At 47.8% G+C, this 12061-nt stretch overlaps 1 protein-coding gene across 1 annotated transcript; it reads left to right on the forward strand.

Moving 5' to 3' along the window:
* The first annotated feature begins 1133 nt into the window (after positions 1-1133).
* Positions 1134-3563, forward strand: SOX17 (SRY-box transcription factor 17). The gene is made up of 2 exons (XM_006742151.3): positions 1134-1650; positions 2276-3563. Exons 1-2 carry the CDS (start codon positions 1344-1346, stop codon positions 3187-3189), a joined length of 1221 nt encoding a protein of 406 aa, XP_006742214.1. The 5' UTR covers positions 1134-1343; the 3' UTR covers positions 3190-3563.
* Positions 3564-12061: the final 8498 nt, after the last annotated feature.

Below are 12061 nucleotides of genomic sequence, written 5' to 3' on the forward strand. Positions count from 1 at the left end.
GTTCCTATCCTGTAATATGTAACAGTGTCTACCTCACAGAATTATAAGGATAAACTAGCTTACTAAATTTGAGGGCTGTGCCATGTAAGTGCAATATGAGGGCTTGTTTAAAAAATCCCACTGAAAAGGTTTCAGATTTAAACACAAGTCGAATACACTCAGATTTTCATTTCAGTCTAAAGAAACGTATAGAATCCCATAAGAGCTACAGTTACTTTGCTGAGCAACGGGATAGCTCTTTCCTCCATTAGATGGGCTTTAAGATAAATATTGCTGCTAGTGTTACCACATTTTAGAAATCAAAACTAAGTCTTGCCTCTTTTACTGAACACGTATGAGAAACCTTTTATGTTTATCATACATTTCATGCACAAATTTTCAAGGGTTCCTTCATTGTTATGAATAAAGGTTTTAAATTCTTCAGGATGACGGAATATTGGCTACAGGATGTCATTCCGTTTTTAATCTTGTTTTAGAAATTAGAATTTACCTCGGACACAGCATTTTGAATGTAGTACCACAAGCAAGTTGAGTTCTTGGGGAGAGAATGCATTTTTAATTTATTAGCAACAGTATCTATTGCATTCAATAAAACACATTTCAAGAAGACACCCGTGGGGTTCCCTGAAGATAGGTCGCCTCCCCACACTGAAATCCTTAGCTCCCATAATAAAGTGTATGCTCAAATGTTAACTGACTCTTTCCACTTAATATAAAAATCTTTCTGAATACGGTATATAGATACATAGATTTATTCTTTTTAAATAGCTGCATAGTAACCCAAATTATAGAAGTATCATATTTAAGGGGGAAAAAAAGAGTATGCTTAGTGTGTTCATCTGAACTATCGTGGCCAAGTACTTCTATCCAGCGGTACAGTCAGCATTCCAGAAGGTTTCTCAGGAGTCCCCCTTGCCGGGTCGGAGGGAACGTGCCGCCAGAGCCCGGCTTCAGCCAGTTTTTCCGGGGGCAGGTGTAGCCTTGGGCGCGGGGCCGGGGGAGGGGAAAGGGCGGGCGTGGGGTTGAAGTGAGACTTGGGACTCGGGCGGCTGGCTGGGCGTGGGCCTAAAGACGCTCGCCCGGCCCGCCCCCACCACTCCATTGGCCACATCAGTGCAGAAAAGGGCCCGCGGCCCGGGGCGCCCGCAGTGTCACTGGGCCGGCGGGGACGCTGGTTGCGCGGTGGGCTAGGACTGGCCAGGAACGTCGGCAGCGGGGTCAGGCCCGGGAGACTTCGGCAGCCCACGGGGCATCTCCGTCCCTCGCTCCCACCCCCTCCCCCGGGTCGGGGGAGGCGGTGTGTCGGCGGAGGGTTGTGGGGCGCGGGGCAGGGCTGGAGCGCCATGAGCAGCCCGGATGCGGGGTACGCCAGTGACGACCAGAGCCAGACCCGCAGCGCGCTGCCCGCGGTGATGGCCGGGCTGGGCCCCTGCCCCTGGGCCGAGTCGCTGAGCCCCCTCGGGGACATGAAGGTGAAGGGCGAGGCGGCGGCGAGCAGCGGGGCGCCGGCGGGGGCGGCGGGCCGAGCCAAGGGCGAGTCTCGCATCCGGCGGCCGATGAACGCCTTCATGGTGTGGGCTAAGGACGAACGCAAGCGTCTGGCGCAGCAGAACCCGGACCTGCACAACGCCGAGTTGAGCAAGATGTTGGGTGAGTCCGAGCTCCCGACCCAGGGCGGTGCGAATCGCGGAGCCGCTTCCTTGAGCCTAAGAGGGGTGCGTGCCTTGCGCTCGAGGCCAGTGGTGTGGTGCCTCCAGGGTCCTTCCCTGTGGCCCTCGGTTCCCCTTCCGCATGCCCTCTCCCGACTCTCCAAATGGTCTGGGTCGTCGGTGCCCGGGTAACCCGGGTGACCGGGGCCGCGGCTACAACGGCTTTGGGGAGGCGGCTTCACCGCCGGTCTGGGCCACCTCGAGGGTATCCCGGGAGCCAGGCGGGTTTGGTCCTGCCCGTTCCCCTACTCCTTCCCCGAGTAGGGGACGTTTTCAATTCCGGAAAGGCCGGGAATGGGTGAGCTGGGAAGCCGCTTCTTGGAGGCTAAAAGAAGGGAGGGTTGCCCTTAGAGGACCCAAGATGTCCTGTCTTCCCCAAGTGTTTGGACTCCGCTCGGCCTCTGGAGTCGCAGCCTTTCACTGTTTGACTTGACCTCTTCCCTCCCTCTAGTTGCTCAATTAAAAGTCGGAGGGGAGAGGTAGGGCCAGGGGGGGCCCTGGGGCCTGGGAGCGGGAGGTCGGAAAGTAAGCCCGGCGCCCCTCTCCACCTTCCTACGCCCATGCAGGCAAGTCGTGGAAAGCGCTGACCCTGGCGGAGAAGCGGCCCTTCGTGGAGGAGGCCGAGCGGCTGCGCGTGCAGCACATGCAGGACCACCCCAACTACAAGTACCGGCCGCGGAGGCGCAAGCAGGTGAAGCGACTGAAGCGGGTGGAGGGCGGCTTCCTGCACGGCCTCGCCGAGCCGCCGGCCGCCACGCTGGGCCCCGAGGGCGGCCGCGTGGCCATGGACGGCCTGGGCCTGCCCTTCCCCGAGCAGGGCTTCCCGACCGGCCCGCCGCTGCTGCCCCCGCACATGGGCGGCCACTACCGCGACTGCCAGGGCCTGGGCGCGCCCCCGCTCGACGGCTACCCGCTGCCCACGCCGGACACGTCCCCGCTGGACGGCGTGGAGCCGGATCCCGCCTTCTTCGCCGCGCCGCTGCCCGGGGACTGTCCGGCGGCCGGCCCCTACAGCTATCCGCAGGCCTCGGACTACGCGGGGCCCCCGGAGCCGCCAGTCGGCCCCATGCACTCCCGGCTCAGCCTGGAGCAGGCGGGCCCTGCAATCCCGGGCCACGTGGCGCCCTCCAGCGCCCTGCAGCTGTACTACAACGCGATTAGCTCGCCGGCGGCGGGCGGCGGGCGCGGCTTCTCTATGCCGCCGCAGCAGCACCCACCCGGCCCGGGGCAGCCGTCTCCCCCTCCCGAGGCCCTGCCCTGCCGGGACGGCGCGGACCCGAACCAGCCCGCCGAGCTCCTCGGGGAGGTGGACCGCACGGAATTTGAACAGTATCTACACTTTGTGTGCAAGCCCGAGATGGGTCTCCCTTACCAGGGACATGACTCTAGTGTGAATCTCCCAGACAGCCACGGGGCCATTTCCTCAGTGGTGTCCGACGCCAGCTCTGCGGTATATTACTGCAACTATCCTGACGTTTGACAGGTCCCCGATCCGATCCAGCCTGCCGGCCAGAAGCACAGTGTTACACACTTCCCGGAGGGGCTAAGGAAATCCTCAGCCTCATGTGGTTTCGTTTTGTTTTTAAGTTGCCTAGGCATATAATTTATGGTAATTTATTTTGTCTGCCACTTGAACAGTTGGGGGGAGAAAAATGTGAGGTTGTGTTTTAAGATTTGTTCAGATACTTGTTTCCCACAGTTGTGTTGTCAAAACCCCATTTCCCAGTTCAAGCTTACCAGTTTTGAATGTGTCCCAGAATAACTTACTCCATTTTCTGAAAATTTATTGATCAAAAACAATTCTGTCCTGGGTGTGTTTTCTCGATCTTTAAAAAAATAAAATCTGGAATCCTACTTTTTCACTCTACTAGTGCCTCTGTTACAAAAGCCAATTTTTAAGATGCATGTTAAGTATTGGTAGCATTGGAATCATTTTAATGATATTTAATATATAGCTGCAGATTTCTCATTCTTTTATATTGGTAGAACTAAATAATTCAAGGATAAAACCTAAAAATGGACGTTAGGATATCTAAGGTTTTGTTTTTTGCTAGGTACAAAAACCTCGTGGAATGAGCCTATGTTGTACATTTCAGTGATCTTAGTTTCTAAAAAGTAATGGTTAATCTTAACACTCTTAAGTATTTTCAATTTTAGTATATCCCTCCCACCGGAGGAGAACATCCAAGGCATTTGGGTTTTCTAGTTTGAATCTTGAGAGCGGTCTAAAGAGGTGTTTGGATTTTCCTTTGTCTCCATTTCATCAAGAGTCTGTACACTCCCTCTCAACACTGAGTTTGCCAGTCCTCACATGTCTACACCTTGGGAAATAGTGTTGCAGGGTTAAAAATCATTTGAAGGAGTCACAGGAATGAATCAAAAGAAAATGTGCATTGTGACCTTAACTTTGAATGAAACTCAGCATCTGTAATTTTAATAGGATGCTCTCCTATAGACTGCATACCTGGTGCATTGCATTTTCTGAAACGAGCAGTTCTTAAGCTCTGGAGAGTCCCAGTGACGATTTGTAGCTAGTGTTCTTTAGAAGTGCAACTAAAGCTACAGCCCTAGGGTATCACAGAATATTCTACCCTTGTAGGGAAGAAAGGGAGTCACAGGCCTGTAAAAGTGAGGGGTTAACCCCTGCTGTGTGCTGTGGCCCTATCCATCAGATTTTGCAGATTGAGACATAATGGATACAGATGACTTGTAACGGGCATTTCCAGTGCCAGGTGTTTGGGTCAAGGTCATTCTGTACCAAGTTTGAGCCTGATCAAGCCTGTGAGTTGAGGAGGGCTTTTCCCCCTTTTGCAAGTGAGGAAAGGAGGTACCAGAGCCGTCACCTGCCACATACGTGGTGAAAGCTTGGTGTTAAAAGTTCTTAACACTTTTTTTTAAAGATTTTATTTTTAAGTGGGCGCCTGGGTGGCTCAGTTGGTTAAGCGACTGCCTTCGGCTCAGGTCATGATCCTGGAGTCGGGGGATCGAGTCCCACATCGGGCTCCCTGCTCAGCGGGGGGTCTGCTTCTCCCTCTGACCCTCTTCCCTCTCGGGCTGTCTCTCATTCTCTCAAATAAATAAATAAAATCTTTAAAAAAAAATTAAAAAAGATTTTTAAGTAATCTCTACACACAATGTGGGGCTTGAACCTGCAACCCCAAGATCAAGAGCTCCATGCTCCACTGACTGAGCCAGCCAGGCGCCCCTACAAGTTCTTAAAACATTTAATCACTGTTTTCCTTCGTGCCAGGGTATATTTGTGGGCACTGGAAGAACTGGCATGCTGGTGGTGAGAAACTATAATTCTCTGTATTGATAAATGCTATAGAGAAAAGGGAGGGGTAGGAGAATAGCTTAAAGCATTTATCTTGAAGAGGGATATCTGAGCTGAAATGCTTGGCTGGATTCTCTGGGGAAATGGCAAGGTGTGTTTTTCAGAGAGGGTCCCTGGATGCTAGGAATGTTTGGGACAGAAAGTTTCAGTAAGGAAAGATAAGTCTATTTTGTTAGGCATAACAGAGGTTACATTTAAAATTTGAAGTTCTGAAGTTCACTCCTGGGTTTATATCTACCACCTAATCCAGTTTACTTGTCTCTACTACTCTACCCTTTCCACATTCTTTATTCCTCTGTCCCTAGACAGGTTCTGCTTCCAGTCTGAGTTCTTTCCCCAGGATGTCCCGAGTTCCTAGCAGATAAAGTGAGCAGAGGGGCCTCACTTGCTCAGGTTCAAGGCCATGTCTCCGGTTGAGATCACACTAGGCATTTGGCACATACGTGGCTCAAGAAGACTAAGTTGTACCCTTGGCTGCTACATCTTACAAAATAAAAAGATAAATAGGGAAAAGAGGAAAGGGGAAAAGTAGAGTGCTAGGTGGGGTTGGGGGCAGAGAATCAAAAGTCCTGTTAAGTTACATTCTTAACTATTCACCAGGTACAGGTGGAAAATAGTAAGAGCTAAAAAATTTTAGGCAATTCCAGGGCCTTTAACCCCAACAAAGGAGAATTAGTGCTCACAGTACCTCTTGGTACAGGCATCCAGCCCATTCCTTCTCTTTCCTCAGGCAGACTCCGATGAAGTGGTCTCAGGTGGCAGCTAGTGACTGCTTTTTGTTTTACTGTAGAAACAAATACATAAAAGACACATTGCTTTTCCCCTACTGGAGACGTAAGTCATGAGGTAAAAATGCAAGGCTGCGCCCCTGAAATTATAAACACTCTTAGAGGTCTTGCTAATTTGAATTCACCTTAGATGATGGTCTGAGGAAAGCCAGAAAGCCTCTCCCCAAGAGTGCACATGTGCACGCACACACACGCGTGTGCATGCACACACACACACACAATATTTTAGACATAATTTTAGGCAATTCATGACCCCTGGCAACCCATCCAAGGGGTGTGGGAATCTGAAACCCTCAGATTTAGAAGCTGTGATGGTGAAGCTTTGTTGGAAAGCTTGGCACTGCAGCATCGAAGCAACAAGCAGTTTCCCTGTATTGGAAAACACAAAGGGACATGTCAAGAACTCTCTCATTTTACTGAGTTCTCCCTTCATGAGACATGTGAATCAAGGAACATGGGGAGTGGTACGTCCCTTTCTCAAAGTATAAAGGAAACTCCTGATGCGCTGTCAAGATGAACGTATGGTTTTCGCCTTTGTGCAGTTGGGGTGGCAGGAGTGAGTCCTCAGGGTTGGCCCCCATGGACCATATCTTGGGTATTTATATCCTTGTATAAATTCCTTGTGTTATCTGGGTTGGACTTGCTACTGTAACCCAAGAGAATGGACCAGAAGTGATGCAGTGTCAGCTGGGGGACAAACCATTAAGATGGCCTAGCAGGTTATTTCTTGTACTCCTGGGAGCTCTGAGCTACTGAGCAATTACCAGGGTGATGAGACCACTTTTGGAGAGACTGCAGGGAGAGGAGAGGCCCTGTGACTCCCTGCAAAGGTAGAGAGCTCACCCTTACTGACAGCTGACTCCATCTCCCAGCCACCATCCACTTGTAAATCAAGAGCGGCTAGATTAATAAATATCCATATGAGCTCAGCCAATGCACAGGTGGCAAAGATTTTTGTTTATTTAGAATTTTTTTAAAAGATTTAAAAAAATGGTTTTTATGAGCTACTGAGTTTTGGGGGAGCTTTGTTACCACAGCAACAGGTTATTGAAACAGATGTTATCCTTAAATAACCCTTTCTTATTTTTAACTATAGGGATGTGGGCACTGGTGGAAAAACCAAGAAAAGAGCACTGGGGCCTGTCAGAGACACCAATATAGATTTATTTATTTTTTTAAAGATTTTATTTTTTATTTATTTGAGAACGAGAGAGAGAATGAGCCAAGGGGAGGGGCAGAGGGAGAAGCAGACTCCCCACTGAGGAGGGAGCCCAATGACAGCCGGTCTTGATCCTGGATCCCAGGACCGCGAGATCATTACCTAAGCGGAATTCAGATGCTTAACCAACTGAGCCACCGAGGCACCCACCAATATAGTTTTAAAGTGAAGGACAGAATGTAAAACTTGGACAACTCTGTGTTATCCCCAAATGCATACAGCCCTCTCTCCTCAGCCAACTCAATGAAGTGACCACAGGTGCCAGCTAGTAACTGGTTTGTAAAGAAAAATTTGTCTCCGCTTTTTACTACTTAATTTTGGAAGCAAATACATAAAGGATACATTGCTTGCCTCCAACACTCACCCTCCACCCTGGCCCCTGAGTACTTTAGAAGTGTGTCAGGAGGTAGGAATAGACTGGGATATCCTGACTTGATGACAGAAGAGTCTACATACCTTTGAGAGACCCAGATAGAAAGTAGGAGGATATTTTCTTTCTTAAAGACACTGACTGCATCTCTATTAAAGCTACCACAGTGGGTGTAATAAATTACAAATAAACTTGTTACTTATACAAGCAGCTAATAGATGATATCACAATGAAACTATATCTTTCACTTATTATTCTTATCTCTGAGGATTATTGTACCTTTCATTTGAATCACACCGCAAAAGACATTGGCTTGTTCTTTACCAGCTGGCTGATATCAGGAAAAGCACATAGACGCAATAGGAATTCAGAACAGATGGACTGGGGTGCTATGAACCAAAATATATCATCTCTAACATTTTAGTAAAAGGTGAAAGATTTATGCGATCTGAAGATAAACCAGAGTATGATCTCTAACATTTTAAAATGTCCCATTTCATTTTGTTTTTAATACTCAGAATTGTGCCTGTCATATAATAGATGTTCAATATTCCCGTCCTCCCCCCGATTCCCCTTTGATTTGTTTTGACAATACTGGACAGGGAGAGAGATTTTACACCCGTTATTTCAGCATAAATTTATTCTTCCTGCTTACAAGGTGCTTCCTTCTGAGTCCAGAATACTCATCTGAAGAAAAGTTGTATTGATGTCCCTACCCATCCCCATCTGGAGTAGGATGAGGGATGTTTGATTCTTGTTCCTCCACATGATGAGCCTGTGGCAGACAAAGCATTTCTTCGGGGCCTCTGGCCTGGGAACCAGCTGTGTCTCTTTAATTTTCCACTGTAACACTCACCCCTCTCTTCCTTCTAATGAGAAAGTTGTGTGCTTGCTTCTAAATTATTAGGCACCTTTATGTGACTCAACAGTTCAATTTGCACTGTCCCCCTTGCACAAACACAAAAACCTGACCACTGGCTTTATTCAAGATTATGGATATTAAAAATTCTTAAGGCAGTATAAAACAGTATTTAAATAGTATAATAGTATTTCTTAGCGCAGTATAAAATTGCTTAATATACAGCAAATGCTAAATAAGTTGTTGCTATGATAACAATGATGTTCTTTAATATAACTTTCTCTACAGCTCAGGTCCAAACAAAATTTGGCTTAATAATAATAAAAAAAAACCCCAACAACTTTTAAACATCTTATTCTTGCTAAAGATGTTTTAGCTTGGAGAGTCTTGTTTCCACTTTAACCAAAGTCTTAAAAACTTTGCCAAAGTTGAACTCATAATAAATAGTCCCCAAACTGATGTTGCTCAAAAAGGCAGATGAGCACAAATATCAGTAGATATGTTGTGGACCCAGCCTTTTCCATGGTCATGGTCAATGCTCACTTTGCCAGGAATCAGTGCCCTCCCTTAAACCTGATCTCTTGTTAGGCAAGGAAAAGAATTGTGGCAAGCTTGCAGTAGGCTGAGCAGTTTTCTGGTCTGCCTGATTCTTCTGGCTACCAGGAGAGCTCCTGGGGCAAAGACTGTCCGTCTTCACTTTGCATCACCTGACCAGGCACCTCATAAGTACTCAGAAAATTGCCGGAGTACATGTTTGTTAGTTTGTACCTTAATTTTCCACTGGGGATTCATGAAGAATTTAGGAGTTCCTGCTTTGCCTCTCTCCTATAGTCACCAGTGGCTAAACTCCTTTCTCCTGAAAAATGTGTTTGAACATCAAATTTAAGAACACAAAAGAATAAGATATTGGAGCAAAGAGTAGAGAAGGGCAGTGTTCTAAAAGAAGGCGTTGCCTTTTGAGTCAGAAGGTCATCTGCTTCAGTAACTTAGCTTTGTGAGTTTGGAGAAGTCACTAATTTTTTTCTGCACTCCAGTCTGCTCAACTGAAAAAAAAATAGGAATGATGATAATAGCCCGGTTTTCCTCACTGGATTATTGTAGGGACCAAATGAGATTGTGCTAAAAGGATTGCTTTAGTGTCACAGAAAATGCTCTCTCCTCTCTCTGCCCTTCTTTAACTTTGGATTTTGTGTATCTCTATCTATCCCAGCAGAGTTGAAGAATTTAATTTCATTATTCCTTTGGAAAAGAGAAGACAACAGGAACTCGCCTCCCCTGGTGCTTTGATTAGTGGATTGAGAATTTTACAGCCTTTTAAGACTGTCCATATTAGCTGGAAACACAGATCATCTATGTTTTACTCTGAACTATGGACAGCTCAGCCTATTTGATTATAAAATGAGAATAGGAATAATTGTCACCTTGATTCATATAAATTCCCATTTCACATGAAAATCTCAAGGTCTTTATCAAGGGACGGGTAATTGGGACACACGGAATGCAATATCAAGTCTGCTAACATTCATCATTCAGGCCAGCCTTCTTCCAACCAATCATAGTTTGTCAAGTCCTGAATCATTTTTGCATGTATTTTCTTTTTTAGGACTGAACAAAGTTGGAATTCTTGAGGGTGAATAAGCAGACTGGTATGGGGAAGGACAGCAAATTGAGAAATAAATTCTCACTTCCGGCAGTTCCAAGTAACCCTGAAACTTGATACTCAGGTTTGTGAATCACTCAGTCCTCAGAAGTTCTTTCCTCAGGGCTATGGTAGAGGGGATGAAGAGAAGAAAATTCTGACATCCTTGACATGAATGAACAATTTTGTAGCTGTTCCCTATGTAGTGGATTCTTCTGTTTATTTTAATAAATCCATTTGGACGTTTGAAAACATTAGTAGGGCTTGCAGATGCACACACACAGACCAAAAATATTAAACTGAAAAAGGCTTAGTGAGATTATAAGAGAGAGAAATAAGAAAAAAAACCTACAAGTTTGTAGTTTCAGTAAAGAGATTGTGGGTGTAGAAAGTGTAGTTTTTATTTATTCATTTAAAAATAATTTAAAAATTTTAATGATGCACTTGCTTACAAAAAGAGCAACATTATAGATGGGCTAATAACATAAACAGAGTTGTAGAAAGATTCCATCCTTCCCTAGCCCCAGTTCCACAGTCAGCCAATCCTTTTGGGGGAGGGAGGTTCTACTAAGCGTTATCTACAGACGTTAATAACTCTTCCTCTGGAGGTTAATCAATTAATACGCCTGCTCAGCTCATTCGGTGCTTATCAGTTTTAGACACTAACTTCCTACTCTAATAGCTAAGCATTTCCTCTATCCACCGATCGTAATTATACCCTTATTTCCATTTCTTCTATTGATTGCCATTGCCTTTTAAATACTAGGATTACACACTCTCACAAAGGCGGGGAATTCTTTACTCCCCACTGTGAAAGGTGAGGATATTGACGCTCCCTCCCAGCTATACTCCTCTCTTCTGCAAAAGTGGGCATTGGTAAAGATTCTTTTCTCTTTTTCTTTTTTTGGTGGGGAGAGAGATGGAATGCTGATGCACGGGTTATATGGAAAGCTATCCATTTTTATGGCATTTCAATGAATCCAGACAAAAGGCACTGCTTACCACCCTGGTTGTAATTTTAAATTCACACACTTCTTACATCCACTGAGAAAGAGAAGAGTGTCCCTGAAGCTTTACGCGAACAAAAACTACAATCATATAGAGGGGCATCTCTTAACTCCGAGGTCGGTTTCCACCCCCACCCCCACCCCTACCCCTCCGCCTCTTGTCCTTCTGGGTCCGGGGGAGGCTGCGGCGCTCCCCTCCTGTGCGGGCGTCTCCAAGCAGAAGAGGCACTGGAAGCCCAGGGGCAGCGCTGCGCTCGCCAGGAATCGGCACTCTGGCTGCCATTAATTCAGGGGAACATTTTAGCAAGGCTCTGCAGTGATTTTAACTTAGAAGGTAAAAGATCTCAGGTTTGGTGCTTTAAAAAAAAAAAAAAAGCCGGGAGTGTGGGTCAAGGAGAGCACCGCCAGCGAGGCCACCCTGGTAACAAGGACAGAAAGACTGCGACGTCGTGCGCTTTGCCTCGGGGCGTTTTGAGCCCTTAGCTTTGTGGCCTTGTGCCCGCCCAGCGCGGGTATACTCGGCCTAAAACAAATCCGATTCGAAGGTTGGAACAAGGGCTTCCCTTTTGTACTGGTTCAGGAGCCTGCCTGCCGCGAGGAGACTTCAGAAGGTCATCTGGACGTGACATCCGGGACTGACTTTCCTCTGACTAGGGGAGGGGATTGGGGTCTCGGCGTGCTATTTTCTGCTTAGTGTAAAATTAAACCCAATATCCGCGGTCTGCGCTTTACCCGGCGAGTGGCTGTGCGTTGCGATGCTCCGCGCCTGAGTTCGCCGCCGCACGTGTGGAGCTGGGCGGCCGGAGCAGCGGTTCTCTATGTGTCACATCAGTGCAGAGAGGGCCCGCGGCCCCGGGCGCCCGCAGTGTCACTGGGCCGGCAAGGGACGCTAGCTGCGTGGTGGGCTGGGACTGTCCAGGAACGGCGGCGGGCCCAGCAGACTGGAGCAGCCCGCGGGGCCTCTCCCACCCTCGCTCCCACCCCCTCCCTCCGGTCGGGGGAGGCGGCTTGTCAGGCTAAGGGTTGTGGGGGCAGCGGTGGCGACCAGAGCCAGACCCGCAGCGCGCTGTTCGCGGTGATGGCCAGTTTGGGTACCTGTCCCTGGGCCGAGTCGCTGAGCCCCCTCGGGGACAGGA

Source organism: Leptonychotes weddellii, chromosome 4 (assembly GCF_054177405.1).
Source record: "Leptonychotes weddellii isolate Sample4059 chromosome 4, ASM5417740v2, whole genome shotgun sequence".
Taxonomy (NCBI): domain Eukaryota; kingdom Metazoa; phylum Chordata; class Mammalia; order Carnivora; family Phocidae; genus Leptonychotes; species Leptonychotes weddellii.